This window comes from Pelodiscus sinensis, chromosome 3 (assembly GCF_052426305.1).
Source record: "Pelodiscus sinensis isolate ZL-2025 chromosome 3, ASM5242630v1, whole genome shotgun sequence".
NCBI classification, from domain to species: domain Eukaryota; kingdom Metazoa; phylum Chordata; order Testudines; family Trionychidae; genus Pelodiscus; species Pelodiscus sinensis.
Window position 1 is genome coordinate 79,545,816 of NC_143054.1, and position 27,203 is coordinate 79,573,018.

The following is a 27,203-nucleotide window of genomic DNA, read 5'->3' on the forward strand; positions in this document are numbered from 1 at the left end:
CAATGCAGTGAAGACAAGCCTTGTGTTACAATAGGGGGCTTGGTACAGACCAATATTGTAAGGCACAATGGTGGGTTAAAGCTGCCATAGCCTCCTGCAGCATGGAATCTCACTCCCTGTGTAGGTTTTGTTACCCAAAAGTGGTAATAGCTTTTGGAAGTGATTTGGACAGCTGTACTCCCTCTTTTTACAGTGTAAACACGGCAGCCTTGTGCTAGTGAATGAGAACTAGAAAGTGAAAGTGGGACTGAGGAGGAAGTGAAGTAGCCCCTTAGGCTGTGTCCAGACTCCATGCCTCCGTCGACGGAGGCATGTAGATTAGCCAGATCGGAAGAGGGAAATGAAGCCGCGATTAAAATAATCGCGGCTTCATTTAAATTTAAATGGCTGCCCCGATCTGCCGATCAGCTGTTTGTCGGCAGATCGGGAGAGTCTGGACGCGATGCCCCGACAAAGAAGCCTTTCTTCATCGACACAGGTAAACCTGGTTTCACGAGGCTTACCTGTGTCGATGAAGAAAGGCTTCTTTGTCGGGGCATCGCGTCCAGACTCTCCCGATCTGCCGACAAACAGCTGATCGGCAGATCGGGGCAGCCATTTAAATTTAAATGAAGCCGCGATTATTTTAATCGCGGCTTCATTTCCCTCTTCCGATCTGGCTATCTACATGCCTCCGTCGACGGAGGCATGGAGTCTGGACACAGCCTTACTGTCTATCCAGAGCAAAGTGCGAAAAATAAACAAGCAGTATAAATGATTAAAAGAAAATCAGATTTTTAAAGAGAAATTCAGTTTTAAGGTGTTACCACAGGTAAGGAATGTTTTTATAAACTGTGATTTTAATCTTGATAGTGTCTCAGTAATAGCGCTTAATTATAGAAATGGTGTCAGATATTGTTCAAGGGCATAATTTATTCATACACATTAAATGTAACAAACCTCTGCATGTTACCAGAGAGCCCCATTCTGATTAACATGGTGCCATATGTTTTTATCATGTGCTGGTTTGGGGCAGAGTTAATCTTTATAGAGTTATGATGTTAGATTGTCCTAGATATGTCAAATATAGAGCTGGGGGCTTCCTCATTTGTATAAATATTTCTGGACATTTAATTTCAGATTATCAGTTTGGTGGATAATAAAAAATGACCTCTCAGTAAATGGAACTATACTTTTGGAAGCTCACAGAAGAGGTATTAATATTACCAGAATTGCTTTGTTTCTCAGCCGTGATGGCGTTTGAAAAAAACCTTCCTCCTAACACTTTTTTTTCTTTATCGGGAAAGGAAAACATGGTATTAGAAATCCATTGTTTTAAATAACAACTCAACTAAATCTGATTTTGGCAGATACTAACATTTTCAAACTAAAGCAAATAAGATTTCTGTCAGTCATTTAGCTTGTTGAAACTAGATCCTTATTCGCTTGATTAATTATTTTTAAAAAGAAATAAAATCAACCACTACTAAAACAGCTTATTAACAGAAAATATGTCTAAAATAATTTTTCCGAGTAGTTATCAGAGAAATGTTAACTCTTATAAACAGTCTTGTCTCTGTTTTCTTTAATCATAGGAAAAATATTAAACCGTTATCCATTCAGAACTAATTTTTTCTATGCTGGTACAGTGATAACTGTTGCTGTTTTATATCACTATCCATTAAAAAAAGTGACTGCATCATAACTGAAATTACTTCAAGCATGATATATTTAAATAATTTTTATTTCAGTATGTACAGATCCAGAAAAACCTCAGAGTTACCAATACCAGAGTAATGAACAGACCGGTCAACCACATACCTCATTTGGAACCGGAAATATGCAATCAGGCAGCAACAGAGACCAAAAAAATAAATAAATAAAAAGAAGATGAAGCAAATACACTATAGTACCTTGTTAAATGTAAGCTACTAAAATATAAAGGGAAAGTGGAAAAAAGGTTTGCCAAGGTAAGGAAACTGTAAGTTTTTATAATTTAGATTAAAACAGTTGAAAGTAGCATTTTTCTATCTAGTGACGTTTCAAAGCTGTATTTAGTCTATGTTCAGATGTAAACTTTTGAAAGAAAAAACAAAACATGTTGTTCAGAGTTCAGAACATTTCAGCAGTACATGATTACAAAATGAATGCTATATGGTAAAAGCAAACCCTTCAATATCTGTTATCAGTGGTAGCTAGATACTCAGTATTTTTGTAAACCACTAACGAGGTCATTTTTATTGGATGCTTCAAATAGATTCACCCTCCCCCCAGTTTAGGTGCTCAACATTTGAACATTTTAGCCATATTATTCATAAGCCAGTGTCTATGTTAATGTCTTCAGTGGAACTACTCAGAGGCTTAAAGTTGAGCATTTGTAAGTCTTTGTAAGGACCTTTGCACAGTGCCTTCCATATTATTGGTGCTATCTAAATAATAATAAATGCAATCCAGTCTGATCTTCATAATACTCCTAATGGAGAGCAAAATTCAGATAGACACTTGGCAACAGGAATAATCTTCTTCCCTCCACAAAGAGGCACACAAGTACACATTGCATGCAAAAGCAGCATGTGAGATTATATTCTGGATAATATCTGAGGAATATCATGCAGAGTCCCCATGTGCTCTATTTCCACTAAGAGTAAAAATAATCTATTTGAAGCTCTGCATACAGCCATTGCCCTTGTCAGAGAGTGTGTGTTCATTAACATGCCCAACATGTTTTCTGATCCTTTAGCCAAACCTCCGTGGCTGCTATAATAGAAAATCTGCTGCATGATCCCTGTTTTTGTGGGAACTAGGGTTGGGAGTGCGGGGGAGGGCATCTTCCTTTATGCACTATAAAAACAGTGCATCAGTTTGGCATATAACATTTATAGTAGTCTATTTTAGACTGAGGACTCGATTCATCCACCTACTCCAAGAGCTCTTTTTCCTCTTTCTGCTCCTTTGTCGGCCTACTTTAGCACATATATTTTGAGAGGGAGGGGAAGAGAAATAGTAATGAAGTTTGCTCTCTCTATTAAGGCCAAACTATTTGTGGTCACTTTTTTTTATATCTTGTTTTCAAATAGTGATAGTGTTCTACTGTCTTGGAGTATCTCACGATCATGAATGCCTACATTAGGGCATTCACTCCAAACTGGAGATGTGTTCTATAATCAGATTTTACCAAGCCAGTAACAAATGTGAACCCCTAGGTCACTATAATAGTTTTACCATGGAGTCGCAGACAGCTCCCTTAGGCTTTCCGATCTATCTTGCTACCCAGGCAAGCTGGACTTAGTGATAAATGGTTACGTACACATAAATTACAAAATATTCAGGTTGTTTCCAGTCCCAAGAGACCTGTCACTTACCCCAGATCAATACCTTAGAACTTACTCAAAAGATAATGCCTGTGGCCAATCCTGTAATAAACTATCTAAAGGTTTATTAACTAGAAAAGAGAAATAAGAGTTGTTTGCTGGTTAAAGCAAGCAAACATACACACACAAATGAGTTACCATCTATAATTCCTAAAGATGACAGAGTTGTAGTAATCTCTCCATTCAAAATGTATGTCAGGGTGGACTCACCCTGGGGAATCTCTGCTTTAGTCTCTGGCACTGAGCGAGTTCAAACACTAAAGAGATGACAAATATTTCTTGTGATCCTGTTTTATCTTTTATTCTTATCCTTCTAGTCCATGAGATGAACTACCTTATAAAGAGTGTTATAAGGCCAATACAAATTTTGAAGAAAACTAATATACATATAAGCTGGTTTGGTTTCCAGCATGAATTTATCAGTTCTTAGTTAATGTCCTTGTCCTGGGCCAGAGCTGGAATTTGGTTCATCTTCATCACAGACAACTGGATGAATATGATGGATCCAGTTTCTCCTACTGTATTCATAGCTGTGCTCACAGCTAGGCATTTGGTTTGGGCCCACCTAAGGTTTTACAATTTTCCCAATCCTCCCACCTAGCAACAAAATAATTACACAGTAAGATGTAATTTTCTATGAAATGCTAAGCTTCCTTTAAATAAACTTCCCTAATTGCCACAGGAAAAAAAAATTAAGTCATAGATTTGTATGAGTCATAGTTTTTGTATGAAACTAGACACACACAGTGCTGAAAAATGGGCTTTGGATCACTAAATGTTAATTGAAATTAATTACACATCTTATAAAAATTATTGTCAGCCTGCATTGTGGAGATCTGAGCTCAGGTTGTCATATTGCCTCTTGCTCCCAGTCCCAGCAGCATGTGGGTGCCATTCAAAGACAGCATCATGTGGGGGAAAGAGTTCCTTGGCGCTCTCATTAATGACACACCCTTCAGGGCCAACTCATGAGTGGTACTAAAAGATTGTAGTAGAAGCTAGATCCCAAATTTCTGGGCCAGAAGGATGTGTCATCCAAACTGCAAGGGCATTCCAGCTCCTATGATTTTGTCATGATTCTTGTAATATTTGTGTTTTTATTAAAGCCTCACTTCCTGAGGTCATTGAAGTCACATGAAAATCTCTGCTTTAATTTAAAGAAAAATAAGTCTTTAGACCTCATGCTTATGGGAAAAAGCCTGAAATGTGTCCTAGAGCTAGCCAATCTCAGTCCAATAGGGACAAGATCCATGTTGCCAGTGTTTCAGAAAGTGTGGGGGGAAGAGTGTGGTCATGCATGGGCTGAGGTCTGTGAATCAAGGCTCCATGTTTCCCATTGATCTTGGCCATTAACCTAGAACCCTGCCATCTGTTCTGCCACTGGTTGTACCTCCTGAAAGAGATCATCCAGCAAAGTGGTGGCTTAAAAAGGGCATGGAATTATAATTGATGCATCCTCTCTATGATGTTAGCAGGGAAAGCTAGCATTTGACTCTAAGCATGTCTGGGAGAGAGAGATCTGGGAACTTATTGGAAAAAGCAACAGACAGGGAGGAAGAGATTGTTTTAGAGAGGGAGGACCTCTCCCTCTCTAAAACAAATACACTAGGCAACGCAGTATAGGAAGGAGGTGGACAGCCCTTGGTGGGGAAAGAACAAGTTAGGAACTATTTAGAAAAGCTAAACATACACAAACCCGTGGGCCCAGATTTAATGCAACAGAGAGTACTGAGGGAGTTGGCAAATGTCATTGCGGAGCCTTTGGCCATTATCTTTGAAAACTCATGGAGATTGGGAGAGATCCCGGATGATTGGAAAAAGGCAAATGTAGTGCCCATCTTTAAAAAAGGGAAGAAGGACAATCCAGGGAACTACAGACCAGTCAGCCTTACCTCAGTCCCCGGAAAAAGGAATCCATTTTGAAGCGCTTGGAAGAGGGAAAAGTGATCAGGAACAGTCAACATGGATTCACGAAGGGCAAGTTTTGCCTGACCAATCTGATTAGCTTCTATGATGAGGTAATTGGCTCTGAGGATACGGTAAAGTCAGTGGATGTGATATACCTTGACTTTAGCAAAGCTTTTGATACGGTCTCCCACAATATTCTTGCCAGCAAGTTAAGGGAATATGGATTGGATAAATGGACTGTAAGATAGATAGAAAGCTGGCTAGACTGTCAGGCCCAACGGGTACTGATCAACGGCTCAATGTCAGGTTGGCGGTCGGTTTCTAGCAGAGTGCCCCAAGGATCTGTTCTTGGACCGATTTTATTCAACATCTTTATTAATTACCTGGATGAGGGGATGGATTGCACCCTCAGCAAGTTCGCAGATGACATTAAGCTGGGGGGAGAGGTAGATATGCTGGAGGGCAGGGATAGGGTTCAGAGTGACCTGGACAGATTAGAGGATTGGGCCAAAAGAAATCTGATGAGGTTCAACAAGGACTAGTGTAGAGTCCTGCACTTGGGACAGAAGAATCCCAAGCATTGTTACAGGCTGGGGACTGAATGGATAAGTAGCAGTTCTGCAGAAAAGGATCTGGGGATTACAGTGGATGAGAAGCTGGATATGAGTCAATAGTGTGCCCTTGTAGCCAAGAAGGCTAATGGCATATTAGGGTGCATTAGGAGGAGCATTGCCAGCAGATCCAGAGAAGTGATTATTACCCTTTATTCGGCTCTGGTGAGGCCACATCTGGAATATTGTGTCCAGGTCTGGGCCCCCCACTATAGAAAGGATGTGGATGCATTGGAGAAGGTCCAGCAGAGGGCAGCCAAAACGATTAGGGGACTGGAGCGCATGACCTAGGAGGGACTGAGGGATTTGAGTTTGTTCAGTCTGCAGAAAAGAAGAGTGAGTGGGGATTTGATAGCAGCCTTCAACTTCCTGAAGGGAGGTTCCAAAGAGGATGGAGGAAGGCTGTTCACAGTAATGACGGATGGCAGAACAAGGAACAATGGTCTCAAGTTACACTGGGAGAGGTCTAGGTTGGATATTAGGAAAAACTATCTCACTAGGAGGGTGGTGAACTACTGGAATGGGTTACCTAAGAGGGTGGTGTAATCTCCATCCCTAGAGGTGTTTAAGTCTCGCTTGATTTAGTTGGAATTGATTTAGTTGGGATTGGTCCTGCCTTGGGCAGGAGGCTGGACTTGATGACCTCCTGAGGTCTCTTCCAGCTCTATGATTCTATGACCTAGGGAAAGAGTCCATTTGGAGAGGCTTGAAGAAAAGATAAAAGAGCCTGAAGAAGAGGGGATTCATAATTTTGTAGCTGACCCAAAGAGTGAGGGTACGTCTACACTAGCTTGTTAGTTCGAGCTAGGTAGGGTAATTAGGGCAAGCAGAGTTGCAAATGAAGCCCGGGATTTAAATATCCCGGGCTTCATTTGCATGTTCCCCGGCGCCATCATTTTTAAATCCCTCTTAGTCTGAACTCCGTGCCCACGGCTAGTTGAAGGCTGCACGCGGCACGGAGTAGGTAGTTCAAATTAAAGATCCTAATTAAAGATCCTAATTCGAACTACCGTTACTCCTCCTGTAACAGGTCCTCGTGTGAGGCCCCCCTCACACCCCACTCAGGGTTATACACCACCAGGCAGGGCTGGCTTTAGGAAGTGTGGGGCCCAATTCAAACAATTTTGACAGCAGCCAAGATTTTTTGTTGAGCAAAAAAAAACAGCACGCAAAAAGAGTCACAGCCCCTTTAAATCCCCAGCTACAGAGCAGAGTCCCGCCTTCCCGCCAAACCCCGGGGTCGACTCCCCCTCCCACAGTGCAGGGAGGCCCCTGCGCTCGACTCACCCCTCCTGCGGTGCAGAGAAGCCGCTGCACTCCTCCTTCGGGGCCGACGCCTTCTCCTGCAGCGTGCCCAGCACACCAGCACACTTCCGGCTTTAGGGCGCAGGGCCCAATTCAGGGGAATTGGGCGAATCAGCCTAAAGCCGGCCCTGCCACCAGGAATACAAGTTGGCCCCACGGCTGGGGCCATATTGTGGGTTCGTGGGTAGAAAAAGCAAAGGGGATCGGACACTTTACGAGGGACCCCCCCCCTCACAGTCTGTAACAGGAAAAACTAAAAATCAACTGGACTATTTGTTGTTTTTTTAAGTTTTTCCTGTTACAGACTAATTCGTCTATCCCTCTGAAGCTTCTCCCTCCCCCCCCCACTTCCCTTATTTATTCTTGGATCTGGACTTCCAACACTCCTGTCATCTGAAGAAGTGGGTTGTGTCCACAAAAGCTCATGCTACCTTCTACATGTTTTGTTAGTCTTTAAGGTGCTACTGCACTCTTTTTTTCTTCCTCCCCTACATTTTTTTCCTTCTCCTTACCTCCCTCCCCTTATTTATTCTTGGATCTGGACTTCTAAGACTCCTGTCATCTGAAGAAGTGGGTTGTGCCCACGAAATCCCATGTTTTGTTAGTCTTTAAGGTGCTACTAGACTGTTGTTTTTTATATTTACTTTTGTGATGCTCAAATACACTTAATGCTAATTTCTTTCCTTACTGGCCTTATTCTTAATAAACCAGTGAAAATTAACAATCATGAATATTTCTTTGTTGACCTGTCCTGCATAACATTCCTTTAACATGTAAATGACTAGATCACCATTTTAAATCAATGTTACACAGAAAGCAAGTTTCAGTTGTATGGTGCCAGTAGAGTAGTAAGTACAATATGTATACTGAACAGATTAAAAAGTGGATAGGCATCACACAGGCCTTCATGGCAGTCTTATTAAAAACCTCAAAGATTCAAAGGGTATGGAGACTGTACTACCTCTCACTTGTAGGTATAATCCTTTTTGAATCAGGTTAGGGCAGCAGCTGGCACTATCAGTACCAATCTGTGCCTATTGTTGTGAATACATAAAGCAGCTTTCATTTCTAGGGCTACCTTCACAAGCAAAACATTCTCTTGTAGGTGTTAAGAATGGCTTATATTGTTGACGCTGAAGTATAGTATATCATGTTGTTATATCACTTTGTACATAATCCACTTTCCATCATAAGTACTCTTTAAATGCAACAGAAAATCTTACTACTTTTAGGGCTGGGCTATTTTTAGGCCTTTCTTCATGTAACATGGGCTATTAACATTTCATGACATCTGGCAGCTCTTACTTCCCTATTATATTTTGAACCTCACCAAGCAGGAATTTATAATTATGTATAATTTATAAGTAATTCTTGGTGCTGCCTATATATTCATTTCAACATTTTTGCCTAAAAAAAGCTAGGAAAGTTAGAGATAACTTCTCAAAAGGCAGCTAATTCTTCCCTATATAATCTCTGAATACTATAACTTCTCTTGATATTATATATCAGTTTTACCAAAAATAATCATCATGGTGGGTTACTTTATTTATCCATTCCACTTGATATGGCTACTAAAAATAGCTGCTCTGATGTGTGCAAGTATTTTCCCCTCATGTATGTCAATCTTCAGTGAACACTCTGGTGACTAGCATTACAAAAGTGAATAATAGATCAACACTAACAGAATGAGTGGGTTGGATTCATCTGCTGGCAAAAACTGAAACCATATGTTCTAAGCAAATTTGATTATATAAAAAAAATCTTTAGGATGGATGCCATTTAAAAAAGAATTAACCCTTATGCCATTTCATATTTGTTTTCCTTTTTCTTCTTGCTATGTTACAATTTCCTTCATATTTTTCTATTTTTTTTACCTTGATACGCTTTGTGTACTTGCCCTTCTTTACCTTGTCATATTTAAAGTTCCATAATCTCATTCAGAAACATTTGACAGAAGTATGAAGACTACGGTACTCTGCATTATTCTTACTAATGTTGCATACAGGATACATAATTCTCTTGTATCTTCAGACCCATAGAAAATACTGCGACATGATGATTTCTTCAACAGTTTCGTGAGAGACCACAAAAAAATCCCAACAAAAAACCACCATTCAAGTTGTTGGTGGCATTCACAAAATGGCTGCGGAAGGTGGAAGGCCCAAGAAACAAGCTCTGGCAGGTGGGATTGCATCATAATACATGTTTGGGATGACAAGCAGTGGCTGAAGAACTTTTGGATGTGAAAGCCCACATTTCTGGACCTGTGTGTCACACCTGCTCCAGCTTTCTAGTGCAGAGAAACCAGATTAAAAGCTGCACTGATACTGCATATGGCAATTTCACTCAGGAATATTTCAATGCTCGATTGCTACTCATCCGTGGGAAATCATTCTGGAGTTGTAAAATCCACCGTGGGGAGCATGTCATGAAAGCATCTGAGGCCATTAATTAACTCTTGCTACATATGACCGTGACTCCTGGCAATGTGAAGGACATAGTGGATGGATTTCCAGCAGTGGGGTTCCTAAACTGTGGTGAGGCATAGGCAATATCCCTATTTTGATCCTAGTTCACGTTGTCACATTGTGCATCCATGTAAAAGGTTATTTTGCTTTGGTCATACAACCATCAGTGGCTCACTGGAGATGCTTCACTATGCGCTGATCAGGAAGGATGCATGGCACTTGCTTCTTTAAGACCACAGGACTGTTCAGAAAGTTTTAAGCAGGGACATTCTTTCTGAGACTTACTATTTTCAATATGGAAATTCCAGTAGTGATTCTGGGAGATCTAGCCTACCTTGTTCCCCTAGTTTAGTTCATGAAGGTACACTAGTTATCTCAAGATACACTAGGTAAAGATTCAACTATTGGTGCAGCAGTGTAGAATGAATATGAATGTTACATGCTCTTTTTTGTAGATTGGAGGGATGCTAGAGGTATTTACTCACAAGACTGTATCTCACTTAGGCTACGTCTACACTGGCCCCTTTTTAGGAAGGGGCATGCTAATTTTGAAAGTGGGAATAGGGAAATCCGCGGGGGATTTAAATAAACATGTCCGCCGCTTTTTTTCCGGCTTGGGGAAAAGCCGGAAAAAAAGCATCTAGACTGTCCCAATCCTCCGGAATAAAGCCCTATTCCGGAGGATCTCTTATTCCTACTTTGAACCGGAGGATCGGGCCAGTCTAGACGCTTTTTTTCCGGCTTTTCCCCAAGCCGGAAAAAAAGCGGCGGACATGTTTATTTAAATTTCCCTATTCCCACTTTCAAAATTAACATGCCCCTTCCGAAAAAGGGGCCAGTGTAGACGTAGCCCAAGGGTATGTCTACACTGCAGGGTTTTTCCGGGATAAACTTCGCTGCCTCCAGGGAATGTGTTTGCTCTTCTACTTTTTTTTGAGGAAGTGCAAACGTGCTTTTTTGGAAGCCCTGTCTTCCATGAGGATGAAGGGATCTTCTGAAAGCGGGGGATTTTCTGAAATTTGGTCCAGTGTAGACAGGCCAAATTTTGGAAAAGCCTCTTCCAAACAATAAATTGGAAAAAGCGGTAGTGTAGACCTAGCCTTAGAAAACTGTCTTGAAGGTTATGTCCTGCTTGTTGTGTCCTGCATAATAGCTGAGTCAAAGAGGGACAAATTGCTTCCAGGGTGGAGATGAAGACAAGGTCTACTGACTTTGACTATTTAGACACAGGACTATAAAAAAACCTCATTATAGAGAAGGGGTGGGTAATAATTTTTGACAGGGGGCCACGCCAAGATTTTGGAAAGTGGACAAGGGCCACACTCTTCCATGAATAGAGGAGATGCGTGGTCTGGTGCAGAGGGGAGCTTGGGGTAAGGGACTGGGATGTAGGAGGAAGACTGGAGTCTGGAGGGAGATAGAATGAAGCAGGCGGTTGTGACCTAAGGCAGGGGACTGGAGTGCAGGGGTTTGGGATGTGACCTAGGGTAGGAGGGGATTGTGATCTGGGGCATGAGACTGGGATGCCCAATCTGGGAGAGAGTGTGGGTGTAAGAGGGGGAGAGAGGGTCTGGGTATGTTGAGTGGGGAGGGGGAGGGGCAGAGAGTTGGGGCAGGAAAGGGTTGGGGTGCCAGAAGCGTGCTGTGGCCAAGAGACTTACTTGCCAGCTGCCAAACTAGCTTGCCTGCCTACAGACTTAAAATATGTCCCAGCCTACTGGCTTGCCTGGCCCTGTGCTTCATGAATAACTGAGCCAAAGAGAGGGGGCCTGGTTCTTCTTGGCTGTCTGTTACTCCAGTAAGCAGCTCCTATTGGCTGGTTTCTGCCAGAAATTGGCCAATGGGAATGTGCCAGGGATGGGGTGGCTCCTCCCCGACTCCAGTTTAAAAATAGAAACGGAGCTCTGTAGTTGCGTTTCTGCATGGTGCCTGGGGCTGAGGAGTAAGCTGGGGGCCAGATCTTGTGGCTCGGCAGGCCGGATCCAGTCTGCAGGCTGTATTTTGCCCTGGCCTGTTGTAGAGCTTTGTGGCTAAGGAAGTCCTTGAAGAGCACTTTAACCTTCAGCCTATTAAGATGGTGTGGAGGACTGTGCTTAAGGTAAGCTGAATCCAGATGTGCATTTTGCATAGCTGGATGGTGTACCTTAAGCTGACCTGCCTGGTCTAGTGTAGAGCAGGTCTTTATTGGTGCAGCAGTACTGATACAGCTAGGGTTGCCAGATGGTTGAAACAAAAATACCAAACAACTCCCCCCCCCTCAAAAAAAAAAAAACACTGGGAAAAAATTCTGTTGAAGGGGGGAAAAAGGGGGAGGGGGACGGAGACCAAAGTTGTTGAACAAAAAAACCCACAGCATTAAAACAGCATGTCCCCTTTAAGAGTGAGTGCCCAGGATAGGAACAGGGGAGGGGGCCCTGGGTCAGCAGCCATTTTGTGCCAGAAGCCTTGCAGAACCAGGTAAGCAGGAACTGGGGGTGTTGGGAGCCTGGGAGCTGAGTGTTTGTAGGGTTGCCAGGTGCCCAGAATTTTCACCTCCTGGCCGGGGGAAAAAATCAGAAAATACCAGACATTTTAGGTGTCTGGTATTCTCTGAATTTTTTTTAACAGACAGGAGGTGAAAATACTGGACTGTCTGGGTGAATACTGGACATCTGGCAACCCTAGATACAGCTATGGCACTGTAGTTCTTCAATAAAGAGGCTCTGTGACAGGGCTACTCAACACTTTGCTCATGGGCTACATGTGGCTCACAGACCGTTTGTTTGCAGCCCGCAGTACAGTTTGGGTTTACACAGGGCTCAACATGTGGCTTGCAGGTGGGATCCTTTGAATATGGCCTCCACTGGGAACTTGCTCCACAATGGCGAGGTGTCTCCCAGGTGGGGTGAGCATTGAAAGACACAAGCTGATGGGCTGGCTGGAACAGATGGGTACAGGGTGTTGGTGTTTCTAGCCTCGAGGGAGGAGGTGCTGGGGCATTGTGGGAACTGCTTTGTATTCATGTCAGTGTGAAAGAAGCTATTTGCATATATATTTGCATGCATATGAAACAACACTTAAGTTGTGGCCATTGACCTGTGATGTGAGTATCATTGTGGTCCCAATGGGCTTCCAAAGTTGAGTAACCCTGCTCTATGACAAAAGCAGAGAGCTCTCTCCATGCTGTAGTTAATTTACCTCCACAAGGGGCAGTAAGGCTACAGCTACACTGGCAGCTTCTTGTGCAAAAGCTCTTTTGTGGAAGAGTTCTTCTGTAAAAACTCTTCCAGAAGAGAGCGTCTACACTGGCATGTGCTTTTGCACAAGAACATCCGTGCCAGTGTAGACGCTCTCTTGTGCAAGAAAGCTCTGATGGCCATTTTAACCATAAGGCTTTCTTGCGCAAGAAATTCATATTGCCTGTCTGCAGTGGCCTCTTGCGCAGGAACAGTTGCGCAAAAGGGCTTATTCCTGAGCAGGAGCATCAGAGTTCTGGCGCAAGAAGCCCTGATTTCATACAGTAGAACATCAGTTTACTTGCGCAAGAACATGCGGCCAGTGTAGACAGGCAGGAAGTTTTTGCGCAAGAGCGACTGCTTTTGCGCAAGATTGCACCAGTGTAGACACAGCCTGTCTTCCACTGTCATAGTGCTGTCTATTCCACTGCATGGATCAATACCTATATTGCTCAGAAGTGTGGGTTTTTTCACTGCTCCTCCCACTTTCTTCTGGAGCACCTATGGAGTCAGTGCTTATGCACAGCCCTTTTATTGGGATTTCAACTGACAGTCACGCTCAATGGAGAAAGCCTTTGTTCCTGCAGGGAGTGGTCTGTGTAGAAAAAGGAATGACACTAATAAGGACTTGAGTGTCATGTGTGAGAGGGATAGTGTCATGTTAACAAACCAGATACCAGCTCATGCCAAAGACTTGGCTTCACTGACAAATGTCCTGAATCGATATTAGACTTCTAGTTACCTAGATCATCCCATCTATCCTTTTCTAAAACTTGGCACAATTTTAGCTTTCTTCCAGTCTTCTGCTTCTTCCCTAGTGTTCCACTTTTTATTGAGAATCACCATCCACTGTTAACATTAATTGTCCCCGGAACTCCTCAGTCAGCTCTTTTAAAACTTTTGGATGCAAGTTATCTGGATGGGCTGAGTTAAAAATGTCCTTTAGTAGCTTCTGCTTAACATCATCCAAAGACAGGAATGGAATGGAATAAGTATTATCATCGCTTGAACCTCGGGACCGGATCCAGATAAGTCCAGGCAGCATTCGGCCCTCTGGCCTGAGGTTCCTTGTCCGAAAGGAACAAACTGAGGTGCATCCGGAATTTCCTTCACAAATACATTCTGTGACTGGCATGTGGGGCTCTTCTCCCACAGCTTGTTCCACTTAAGAGCCATGGCGGGCCGACAGCTGGGCACAAAGGGTGTCTGCTTGGCGCTGTTGAGGGGGAGGGAAGTTTCCTTCCACCCCAGTCCTGGGGGTAGGGCAGAAATTTATAGTAATACAGCCCCCGCCTCTGATGCTCGTGGTGAGATGAAAGGCAGCACCAGCCTATCGCCTCCAGCACGCCGCCCCGCTTCCCCCGCCCACACCGGGGACGCCGCTCCGCTCCCCTCGCTTCCCGCCACTCGCTTCTTGGAAGACCGCAGCAGGCGAGGACAGGTCTGCGCATGCGCTGGGAGCTAGCTGCGCCTGCTCACTGAGCGTCCGGCCGGCCGGCTTGTCGGGAGCCGCGGGTTGCGGGGCGCGCGGCGCCGCTAACGGCAGCGGGGCAGAGACTGGCCGCGGTGAGGACCCGCTTCGCACAGACCCGCCGACAAGGTGCCTCCTCACAGCCCGACGGGGACTGGAGCCCGGGCAGGGCCGCTCTGTGTACGGTTGTTATGGCAACGGGCCTCGCGGCGCATCTCCGCGTTGGGGCAGGGGCAGCCTCCCCCTTCCGGGCAGCTTGCGGAGTCCCCCCCCCCCCCCGCCGCGTCCCGGACAGGGGCAGCGTCAGCCCCCGGGCTGGGGTGCTGTTTGCTGTTCCTCCCCTAGTGACGCATTTATATTGCCGCGCCCCCGCTTTTGTGGGGCAAGGCGGCCCCCACTCGCGCCAGGGGTCTCGGCGTGGTCTCCTGCAGGGGCTTGGGCGAGTGTTGGGATGCAGAGTCTGTGCTGAGTCCAGCGGTTGTCTGCCGCACCCCAAAGTTTGAGCCCCTCATCCCCGGCCAGAGCCCTCCCCAACTCTCTGCCCCAAGCCTAGCCCGGTGGGGGAAGTTTTACTTCAACTTAGGAAGATTGAAGAAGGAATCCAGTCTATTCACTCTTACTCATAAATTGTATAAAAGGATAGAATTTACCATCTTGCCAAATGCTTACATCGAATACCAAGCAAAATATTCTCCTTCTTATGTACCTTAGTGGAACATTCAGTGATTCTCAGCCTGTGGGCTACAGTCCAATCAGCACCGAACTGTGGACCCTAATTCATCCTCAGGGCCTTACAGGCTGTGATGCTCCCAGTAGTAAATAGGTTGAGAACCACTCATAGAGCAAAGAGTGAATTCATGAAGCTGATGTTGACTCCTTATGGTATCATCTTATTCATGGTGCCCAGTTCCTTATTCAAAGGACAAAATTGTTTAAAAGTATCACTGGGATTAATTTTTTTTATTATACCAAATTCATTTGATTGTGACACATTTAAATGACTTATTACTTAATTGAGACCAGGTTGGTGAGGCAATATCTTTTATTGGGTAAATTTCAGTTGCTGAGAGGGAAAAATTGATCTAATAACTATTACCTTGCCCTCATCTCTCTAATGTCTTGGGGTTATGGCCTGCTTCCCAGTATCCAGTTAACTGGCATGGCTAGAGCAGCCCCCACACCTCTTGAGGTTGCTATGGGGTGGGCCCAAGTGCCTCCCTCCCCACCTGGGATTGCAGTGGTTAACTAGTTAAACAATATAATTTTAGTTGTTTAATCAGTTAACTATTTTAATGGGTTTTACATCCTTAGTTTTGACTGTACATAATGAAATAAGTTTCTCCTCACCCCAAATGACAGCTCTATTTGACAGACTGTTCTGAAGGTGATGGTGCAAGTAACTCTCTGACCTGATGCTTTGTTGCAGGGAAACATGTTGCCACATCAAATTCCCACCCCAACTTTATTCAGACACTATTTACAATACAGAACTAGAGTTTGACTGGCTCTGCATAACAAAATAAGTCTCAGGTCATTCCAAGTGACATGTCGTTTCAACCATTAAACTGTTCTGAAGTAGTTGAAACACAGAACTCCTTTACTTAAAACGTTAGGTTGGTCTACACTAAAGCTGTAATTTGGCCTAATTGAAATCTATAGAACTTAAGCTGACTTATAGTAGTGTCTACACCACACTTTGCTGAATGGAAACGCTCTCTCACCAGCTTCTGTCTTCTTGGAGAAGTGGAGCACAGTTGCTCCCATCATTGATTTAGCAGATCTGATGAAGACCAGCTAAATCAATACCACTGCATTGATCACAGCAGTGTATATTTAGCCAGAGATATAGACAAGCCCTTTATTGTATAGAATGCCATTGCCTATATCCATATAACACCAACCCTCCTCTACCCATGATCAAACACATTAACTCTGTTCAGCAAGGTAAAAGTAGAAGCAAATAGATGTCAGATTGTGAAAGCTATGTTTGTGGGTTAGGGACTGGGTGAGTGTTGTGTTTCTTCCATCTGTTGTCTGTTTGTTCTTTGAGGGTGGTGTGACTGAGTTGTGGGCTCCAGAACTGGACAGGTTTGTGTCTGTGTGGGCACTGTTGTAACTTGTGCAAGGAAAATACAGTGGATAAAAATGGTGTAGCAGTGTGGCACTTAGAAATCACCTGTTTTAGAGTTACTGATAATTCAGATCAATGGATCTTGAATGCATATGGATCAATGTGTTAATTAACAAAGCCCAGAATGGGGGTCTGTTAGAGAAAACCAAATTGAACCAGAGAATAAGATGATTTACTCTTTACAAGCAGGTTCTTAGTGTGTTGACAGAAATTGAGCTGATATGGGGGCTGTTAAATTTAGGTGCTATATCCTGGATGCCTCATGCAGCTAATATTAAAACATTCCCATTATTAAAATAATATAATTTTCTAGCAAGGAGGGTATTGGACCAAACACAAGGTAGCTACAGGTTGAACTAGGGATGTGAATGGTTTACCTGTTTCAGTTCACCAGTGGGAATTGAAGCATCTCCCCACCTGCTGTTATTTCAAAATATAACTGGCTCACTATTCTAACATCCCTTTAAACCTCATTCCACAAAAAGTAAGGAACGTTTCGGAATAGCGATTTATTAAAAAACAAGTGCTCTGTAGACAGCACCAAATTTCGAAATAACATTGAAATAAGATATGCAATTTGCATAGCTCAAATTGTGCATTTTATTTTGACCTTTGGTGCAGGGTAGACGCACCCTCTGACAGAAGAATAGGAATCAACCATTGGAGTGGATGTTGGTGATAGCTTACGGACCAGTGACCATGACCTGTTTACAATCAATATAGGCAGATAGGACAGTTGCAACCATTTATATATAAAATATAAGCTTGCTCTTCAGGATGGCTAGTCTCATAATTTTCCTCAGCTTTAAAAGTGAAAAGGACTGGGAGATAAAAATGACAGAAAAATAAAACTGGAAGTTATATAAGAAGATTTTATTAAATGGACAAAATGCATGCTTCCACAATCAAGAAAAAGGACAACTTATGGTTAAAAAGTCCGTCTTAGTTCATTGTCAAAGTGGAGGCAGCAATTAGAAGAATATGGATAAATAAAAATATGGAAAAGGGGGGAAATAGATGGTAATCATTGTCTATTAGATATTATGAAGAGTAGAAAATTGATAAGGAAAGGTAAAGATGCCATGGTTGGCAAGTCTAAGGAAAAATAAGCAGGGCTCGACAATTAGAGCCATCTACTCACCCGTGGCGAGTAGATTTTAGCCCGGCACAGCACCGCAGTGCAATCAGCACATGTGCAGTGCGGTCTGCGCATATGCAGTGTGCCAAACCGCGTGGCTGGCGAGCGGGGCTTGCCACCGCTTGTCGAGCCCTGAAAATAAGAATACATTTTTAAAGAATATTAGAAACTAAAAAAGCCTAATAATGTTATAAAATGTGGCCATGAACTAGATATAGTGAAATTGTTAATGGTGGTGTAGGGAATGTTCAATAAACGTTTCTGTTCTATATTTAGAAAAAAACAGCATGAGGTGCTTGTATCACACCAGGCTGATGAGCTAGTTTCCAGGCCATCAGCAGAACCTACACCCAAGAGTTAGGGTATCTTAAAAAAAAAAGTTGGTTAAGGCAGCCTGTGTCCTAAATTCTGGTAGACTGGAAGAATACTAATATACTAGCATTCAGAAAATGCAAGCGGTTTGACCTAGGTAACTATGAGCCAGTTAGCTTGACATCAGTTCTGAGTGTCCCCTTTTGCCTGATTTAAAAACAAACAAACAAACAAACAAAAAAAGTATGCAAACTCATAGTAACAGGTATATTTAAGTAATTAAAAAGAACCCTTAAAACCCTACCCAATTAGAGACTCCATTGTATATACGATATCTCTGGGGAGAGGATAAAAGAACAAATACTTTGTGACGGATGTGTAGTTACATTGCTTTAATTCGCTACCGAAAGGTGCTCAGATACTGCAGTGATAAATGCAGTCTAAGACCCTCTGAAGAATAGTTATAATATACTTAGTATCACATGACTTTCTTGGTAAGAAGTTAGAACTATGTCAATAAAGCACAAGTTAAATGGATTAAGAATTGGCTGACATGTCTCAAAGTAGTTGTCAGGGGGCCAATAATAATTTGAATATGGGTATTTCTGGTGGGTTTCTAAAGGGACTGGTACTAGACCTGGTTGTCTTCAGCATTTTCATCAATCATCAGTAAATAAATATAAAACCACTGCTGATAAAACTTGTAAATAGTACAAAGATAGGCATAGTGGTAAATAATGATGAGGTCAGAGCAGTCCCGGAAAGTGATTTGGATTAAAATAAAATATAGTTTAATACATCTAGAAAAAAGGAGTTCAGGCTTCCTATACTGAATGGTGGACTGTCCTAGAAAGCATTGACTCGGAACAAAGGACTTAGACATCACAGAAATGCAGGGATGAAAGGGACCTCAAGAATCTGATGTCTCACCAGGGCTGAGTAAGGCAAGACAAAAGTTACTCCTAAGTCTTTTATATGTCATCTCGAGTCTTTATATATTATACACATTCCAGAATATTTAGCTTTTTTTGTTACTGCATCACATTGACTCATTTGATTTGTGATCCACTATAACCCTATATGTAAAAGTGCTTTTCTGTAATAATGCTGCCTGGCCAATTATTCCCCATTTTATGTTTGATTTTTCCTTTGTAAATTTAGTACTTTCCACTTCTGTGTTATTAGATCAGTTCTCCAATTTATCAAGTTATTTTGAACACTGATTCTTTCCGTCAAAAGTATTTGCAACCTCTCCCAGTCTGGGATCATCTGCTAGTGTTGTAAGTGGACTCTCCACTCCTATTATCCAAGTCACTAATGAAATGGAGAAGCAACTAACCGTGAATGCTCAGTCTAATGCTCTGGCAAAAAAGGCCAATGTGATCCTTTGATGTGTAAGTGGAGACATGAATAGGAAGTGATTTTTATTTCTGTATATGACATTGATGCATACTGGAGTACTGCTTCCAGTTCTGATGTTAACATTTTTAAAACATTTTAAAAATTGGAGCAGGTACAGGAAAAAAGCAGCAAATGATTTCAGGGCTGCAGTAAATGCCTTACAGTGAGAGTGTCAAGAGCTTCATTTGTTGCATTTATCAAAAAAGATGGAGACATAACTTGATTATGGTGTCTTAAGACCTTCACGTGGACAAAATACTGGGCATTAATGAGCTCTTCAATCCAGGATAGATATACAAAACGAAACAATGGCTAAAAGCAGAAGCCAGACAAATTCACTGTAGTAATTAAATACACATTTTTAATAGTGAGGTGTATCAACTATTGGAACAAATTGCCAAGAGATGTGGTGGATTTTCTATTTCTTGGTGCCAAGAAATTAGGAATACATGCCATTCTTGATAGAAGATCTGCTTTAGACAAACATAAATTGTTTATGGGCTCAATGCAAACATAACAGTATGAAGTTCCATGGTGATATATAGCTGATCAGCCTAAATGATCTAATGGTCCTCTCTGGCCTGGGGAAAAACAAAACAAATCCACCTCAGAATCTAAGAACCCCTGTTACTGGCCTGTCTACACACATAACTTTATCAAAATCTTCTCGTCCAGAAGAAGATGAGAGCCAGAGATGGAGCTTTACTACAATAGTTGGTTATGTCAGAATTACAAACTATAAAGACCTCTTTATGGAAGTGGAAGACCATAACAAAATATACAGCACTTCTGTACAGAAATTCACAGGGATATGTTGGTTCTGTTCAAAACAAGGTCTTGTACAAACCCTTAATCATGTTTACATATAGGTATCACAAGTGATCAGCACTAACAGCAGCAACAAGTTTATGAATTAATTGCAATAAAATATTTTATTATAACAACTTCTGATTTTGTAATTTCAACGTGAACAAGTGCAGTGGATTACATCACTTTAGTACACATTTCATTAATGATGAATGGTGCATCTTACTCATTACACTACTGGCGAGGAGTTCTGTGGCACCTTATAGACTAACCGAAGTGTTGGAGCATAAGCTTTCACAGGCCTTGGGAGGCAGGCTAGTCCTCGCCCACAGACAACCCGCCAACCTGAAGCATATTCTCACGAGCAACTATACACCACACCATAATAACTCTTAACTCAGGAACCAATCCATGCAACAAACCTTGGTGCCAGCTCTGCCCACATATATACACCAGCAACACCATCACAGGACCTAACCAGATCAGCCATACCGTCACTGGTTCATTCTCCTGCACATCTACTAACGTAATATATGCCATCATGCGCCAACAATGCCCCTCTGCTATATACATCAGCCAAACTGGACAGTTCCTACATAAAAGAATAAATGGACACAAATCAGATATTAGGAATGCCAATATACAGAAACCTGTAGGGGAACACTTCAATCTCCCTGGACACACAATTGCAGAGCTAAAGGTAGCCATCCTGCAGCAAAAAAACTTCAAGACCAGACTTCAAAGAGAAACGGCTGAGCTATAGTTCATCTTCAAGTTTGACACAATCAACTCAGGATTAAACAAAGACTGTGAATGGCTAGCTAACTACAAAAGCAGCTTCTCCTCTCTTGCTATTCAAACCTCCAGATCAGCTACTAGAAGTGGGCCTCATTCTCCCTGATTGGATCCACCTGGTCATCTCTAGCCTGATTCTGGCCTGCATATTTATACCTCCTCTGGAAATGTCCACTACATGCATCTGACGAAGTGGGTCTTTGCCCACGATAGCTTATGCTCCAACACTTCGATTAGTCTATAAGGTGCCACAGAACTCTTCGCCGCTTTTGCAGATTCAGACTAACACGGCTACCTCTCTGATACTCATTACGCTTGCACTTAAGTATGATCATAGAAAGATTCAAAAATTTGGCACTAAGCTATTTCCATCAGAGATTTCTTTGCATTATAGCAAGTGATTTGAAAGAGAACAAGATTAATTTTGTATATGTATCTCAAACTGTGACATGCATTGTTTCAAATACTGTTTGCTCATTATTCAGGCAAAAATGAAATGCCTATCCCTCAGAAAAATCCTTCATCTGCCCTACTTTTCTGTGTAACTTGATTATAGCATCAATATTTAAAATTATTTGCATGAACCATAGAATTCATTAAAGCAAAATTGTCATTATAGGTCTGAAATTGTTGGAAATGCACATTTCTGTGAATTGCTTTGTATGTCTTCATAGACTTGGTCAAACTTATGGTTGGCATTTCTTTGGAATTTTGAAATTAAAAAGAAAAGGAGGTGGCGATAGAGTTCTGCAATTAAAGTGTACCATGCCACATTTGTGTTGTCGTGAGACGACTACAGCAGCAAAGACACTACCTAGTTCAACTAATTGTAGTATGTAGAAATTGGTTAGTATTTCTTTTAAATAGTTTGTTGGCATTCTAGTGACGGTCACCTTTTTCTATACTTTAGAAGCCATTAGAAACCACTCAGCAGAGCAGCTACGCATTAAGCTAGGCTTTGTATATAGTTAATAAACATGCTTATTTGGGACCAACTGTGCCTAATCATTTTATTTTTGTTGTGTATAGAGCAAAACACACAACTCTAAGAACAAATGTCTGTAAATCTTTAACAAAAAATTCAATACATTTAATCGTTTCCTATTCTTAATTTATCTAACAACAAAATTCCCAATAGATTTCTTCATTTATAGCTATCATATCTGTGAAAACATTACACCTTGATTTGCAAGTTGATTGTTGCTCTTTATTTTTTTTACACGAGTTTCATGTTCATTAACAATGCAAACAAACATTAAAACGTGGAGGTAATATATTTGTCAGACCAAAAATAAAAATTCAGCATATGGAGTGGCATATCTTCTTCATAATGGAAAGACCATTATGGGGATGTTAACTTAATGTGGCCTAGTATGTATTTTCTCTAATATAGCCATTCAAACCTAGCTCCGTTTTCAAGCCCTGCGCACAATCTGGAATGGGGATTTAGGTGTAACTTTGCAGTACAGGCAGTACCCGACTTACGCGGATCCGGCTTATGTTGGATCCGCACTTACGAACGGGGCTTTTCTCGCCCCGGAGCTCACGGGCGGCGGGTCGCCACCCGTGTCCTCCGGGGCGAGAAAAGCTTCTTCCAGTCTCCCTGGTCTGCTGGGGGGGTCCAGCAAAGCCGCTGGACCCCCCCCAGCAGACCAGGGACACCCGAGCAAAGCTGCTGCCTGGGCTTTGCTCGGGTTTCCCTGGTCTGCTGGGGGGGGGGGGGCGCAGCTAGTGCGCCCGCCCGCCCCCCCCCCCCCCCCCCGCCCAGCAGACCAGGCTTTTGTTGCGGGACGCCTCGGGTAGAGCAGCTGGGGTGCTGCCGGGTTGGTCCTGTGGGAACCTACCGGGCAGCGCCCCAGCTGTTCTGTCCCAGGCTCCAGATTCAGCAGCTGTTGAAACTGATCAGGCTGATTCCAGGAAGCTGGGGGCAGAGCAACTCTGCCTCCGGCTTCCTGTAGTCAGCCCCTGGTCAGTTTCAGTGGCAGCAGCTGAATCTGGAGCCAGTTCCGACTTACATACAAATTCAACTTAAGAACAAACCTATAGTCCCTATCTTGTACGTAACCCGGGGACTGCTTGTATATTGCTCAGGAACAATGATTTGGCTCAGGGAGTGGTTTGTCCCAGGTCTTTCAGAACAGCTGGCATGTCAAGGATGTCTCATTTGGGGTGACCTGAGCATTATTTCTTCATGTACAGAGAGTCATAACTCAGCTCTACAATTAATTAATACATTAGTGGTTTAAATGTTTATCACATTCATTTGATTTTGTTTTTAGAAATTTCATCTTATATTGATATATTCTAAAATACTTTTGGCCTTTGAATAAGGAACTGGGAGCCATGAGAGAGGCACAGGTACCATGAATAAGCAGTATTTCAGCCTCATGCAGAATTCTGATGTGAATGCGGCTAGTGAACCTGTTGAAAAAGGAAAACTGATGTCTGCAAAAATCTGAACTGAGATACTGACTGACTGTTTAGAGCTGGTGATTTTTGGAAGCAAAACCTGTCATTCAGTGGCTCTGTAAGGATACACGTGTGGGATCATTTTCTGATTGGCAACGTTAGATCTTCATTCATTGTATAATATGTGAATGTTCTTAACAAAACAAATGTTCTGCTTTTACTTGGCTCTGCTTACAGTTGCGGTTTTCAGGTAACATCTCTTATAGCTTGTTACAGTAGAGAACTTGATAACACTGATAACTTCCATTACTTGTTTTCTAAGATTATAATCAGGAAAAACTTTTATTTCATGTTTTTTTGTCTTGTTCCTGCATCATTACTGAATCATCAAGTTTTGGATGTTGAAAGTGATATTTGATGAATTTTTCTGTGGTTTCTGGAAACTATGATGTTTGACACTAAAAGCACTGCAGCCTTTAATTGTGATTTTTGTGTGTGGTGTTTTGGTTTGGTTTTTAAACTCCCTTCTCTCTTATTAAAGACATTCTTAGTTGGACACGTTATATAAATGTGAAGTATTTTCTATAGCAGGGCTGTGAAACCTCAGGCCCGAAGGCCAGATGTGGCCCCTGGCTTGCCTGGATCTGGCCCCCAAGGCTCACGGCTGCCCTCCCCTCCCAACCATAGCATTGGGGAGACCATGCTGGTGCTCCAAAATCTATTAGCCTGGGCCCTCCCTATGCTCTGTTTCTCACTTGTGTGCAGCCCCTGACTGATGTTTCAGTGGGTCAACGGCCCCCCGATCTCAAAAAGGTTCCCCAACCCTGTTCTATAGGTTTGAAAAATGAAGCGGGAAGAACAATATTTGTACTCCAGTGGTAAAATGATATTTTTAAAGGCATCTGAGAATACTTTTTCTGCCCTCACTGTGGCTTCAAGTTTTGTTCTTTTTTAATCCTGTTTTAACTACATGTGGATAACGGAAATATTTATTAATATCTGAATTAGTATTTAATTGCAAGCAGTATTGTATTTTGGGCCTCCTATACAGAGTGCTTCCTGCAAGAAATTTTGAAGAATGCAGTCTTCAAAGAATAAAAATGTAGAAAAGTCAGAACCATTTTATAGACCTTCAGTACCTAAGCAGAAGACCAGTGCTGAGATAATAAATGAAGCACGAAATGCGCTACGGACTTTAAGAACTCAAAGGCCATTTACACCTAGAGAGGACCAAAGGAAACTTTTTGGATCTGCATCTTCACGAACACCAGATAATAGACCACCTTCCACTTTCAGGTACAGAGATTTTATGATTATTTTTATTATATTTTAGCAGCAAGAGGTTTGCTTTTTTTATTTGTTTTTTTGTTTATAATAATATGTATGGTCCTTGTTCCTGTGTTAGGATGTTAATCGGCAGTGTAGACTTTCTCATCTTTTAATTCTATTCACTAGCATGGTTAACCTGTCTGTCCTGGAAGTTCCTGTGACTTGAAACTGACTGTGTTAGTCATTACACCAAGATGTATGTAGAGTACGGTGTAAAAGAAGATTCTGTATCTCGCCATTTCCATAAAATATTTCTAAAGCCTTTTAAAAATGTTTACTTCAGAAGACTCCTCTAGCAGTTCCAAATGCTTAAACAGGTTTTGGATTAATTTCTTTATGGGATGACTGGTAGGGTTGCCTGGTATGCGTTATTCACCCGGACAGTCTGGTATTTTCACCTTCTGTCTAGTAAAAAAAAAAAATTCAGAGAATACTGGACACCTAAAATGTCTGGTATTTTCTGATTTTTTTTTCTCAGCCAGGAGGTGAAAATGCCGGGCACCTGGCAACCCTACAAACACTCAGCGCCCGGACTCTTCCCCCTCTCCCCGCCGAACCCCTCCTGGCTCCCAACACCCCCAGCCCCCCGACCTCAGCCCCCATGCTTACCTAGTTCTGCAGGGCTGCCGTCACAAAATGGCTGCCGACCAAGGGGAAGCAATGCTTCCCCTGGGTCTTAGTACTCAACCGCTCCCCTGTTCCTATCCCTGCATTCACTCTTAAAGGGGACATGCTGTTTTAATGCTGTTTTATTTTAATTTTTTTTCCCTCAGCAACTTTGGTCTCTTCCCCACCCCCCTTTTTTTCCCTTCAACAGAATTTTCTTCTAGGTGTTTTTTTTTTTTTTGGGGGGGGGGGGGGTAAGGGTGTTCGATATTTTTGTTTCACCCATCTGGCAACCCTAATGACTGGCTATCTTGTCTTCTGGTGGAAGAGGCTTGTGGCTTACTATAGTTTCCAGAAGGCAAGATCTAGTTCTGTAATAGAAGCAGGAACTGACTGCTTTCTCTGACCTCCCTCTATGTAGCAGCATGGCTTCTGCAGGAACTGCACTGCCATTGCCTGCATCCATCCCTCATGAGTGCTCAGAAGCAGCTGTAGTGAAGTTACAATGAATTATAGATCTTCAAGCAGCTTCAATTCCTTTTTCCAGTATCTGTCCACACAGTAAGTAGGAGAGGATGTCAGTATGCAGGCAGACCTCTGTTTTTCCTCCCCACATCCATTGTGCTATATTCTATTTGACCCCACAGTTTAATAGCATCTGTAGGATTATGGGAGAAGAACAGTATTGCAGATAAGATGTTCCCATTTGTTTAAAAGCAGTGGGGAAGAAGATTGTATGGGGAAATGAAATGGGGTCTTGGTTAATATTTTGTTTTGTTTTTTATTCTAGTCTCCATGCTTCCAGTTTTGAATCAGGTGATTCAAGACTAGTTTCTGGAACACGTCTCAGCCCACTGGACCATGTGAGTGTTTATTTAAAAGAATGTTGTGCTGAAATAAAGTATAGTGAATTTTATCAACCATTGCAGTGGTATAAAAGGTTAAAGGGATGTTTTGTGTGGTTTATTAGAATGGGGTGTGGAGGGGAGGGGGAATGAGTAATTTTTTTCCAAAAATGAGAATGCAAGTTGTTCTTATAAAGTTGTAACTGTGTTGGTCCTATAATATTATAAAAGGTAGGCGAGGTAATATCTCTTATTAAACATCTTCTATTGATAAAAGAAACAAGCTTTCAAAGAATTTCTCCCCAATAAAAGATATTAACTTATTCACCTTGTCTCTTTCACAGTATTTTAGCTTTTTAAATATTCCTGTATAGATTTCTAACCCCATTTACAGTAGCATTCTTAAATGTGAAAACAGGGTCAAGTGAAGTGCAAAATGCTAAGAATCAGCACTGTCATTGAAAAGGAAATTAGAAATTGCTGATCAGCAACTTGCAATTGAAAAGTGTGGCTGAGTAATTTATAATGTACAATAGTTCTGGATAACTGAAATAGTAACATTTAAAATTGGATAGTTACTTTTAAGAACATATATAGATGCCTTCTTTTGAGAAAATGCTGAATTATTTTATAGATATGCTAGTTTTGTAGTTGAGATTAGTCTTTGACTAGATCATGAAAGTTTTGAAATATTAAGCTGTCTGATGAAGTAGAACATTGTGTGTTAAATCAGTAACATCAGTGGTTCAAGCATTCTTCAGTAATTCATTAGTCATATCTCTATTCATAATAGCAGGTCTCACAATATTGAGTTCTTTGGGAAATTTTAAAGAGTCCATTTCCAGTTCCATAACTTTACAATTATTTTGATATATTAAAGAAAAAAAATTACCTGAATAAGATGCCTTTATTTAGTTCTAACCTTTAAAATATGGCTTAAACTATGAGGTTTTAGGCATTTTTATATAATTATTGTAATTACTATATTAGTTTAAAGTGGAGCCTTTTGATGAATTAGTGAGGTAGTGAAAATAAGTTACCGAGGAAAGTCAAGTCAAAGGAATGAGTTTTGCATTTAGTTTTAAAAGTTATGAGATCCATG

At 42.0% G+C, this 27,203-nt stretch overlaps 1 protein-coding gene across 8 annotated transcripts in view; it reads left to right on the forward strand.

Moving 5' to 3' along the window:
• The first annotated feature begins 704 nt into the window (after positions 1–704).
• ARMC2 (armadillo repeat containing 2) overlaps positions 705–27,203 on the forward strand; it is a 110,161-nt gene continuing 83,662 nt past the window's right edge. The window contains exons 1-5 of one of the 8 annotated variants that reach the window (XM_075923085.2): positions 733–811; positions 1,120–1,193; positions 1,731–1,949; positions 24,373–24,617; positions 26,047–26,119. In XM_075923085.2, coding sequence (XP_075779200.1) covers positions 24,400–24,617; positions 26,047–26,119 — 291 coding nt within the window. In that variant the 5' untranslated portion in view covers positions 733–811; positions 1,120–1,193; positions 1,731–1,949; positions 24,373–24,399. Of the gene's footprint in view, positions 812–1,119; positions 1,194–1,730; positions 1,950–11,258; positions 11,741–13,140; positions 14,509–24,346; positions 24,618–26,046; positions 26,120–27,203 lie in introns of those variants that run through there. The other 7 variants (XM_025184720.3, XM_075923086.2, XM_075923083.2 and 4 more) reach the window with 7 other exon arrangements.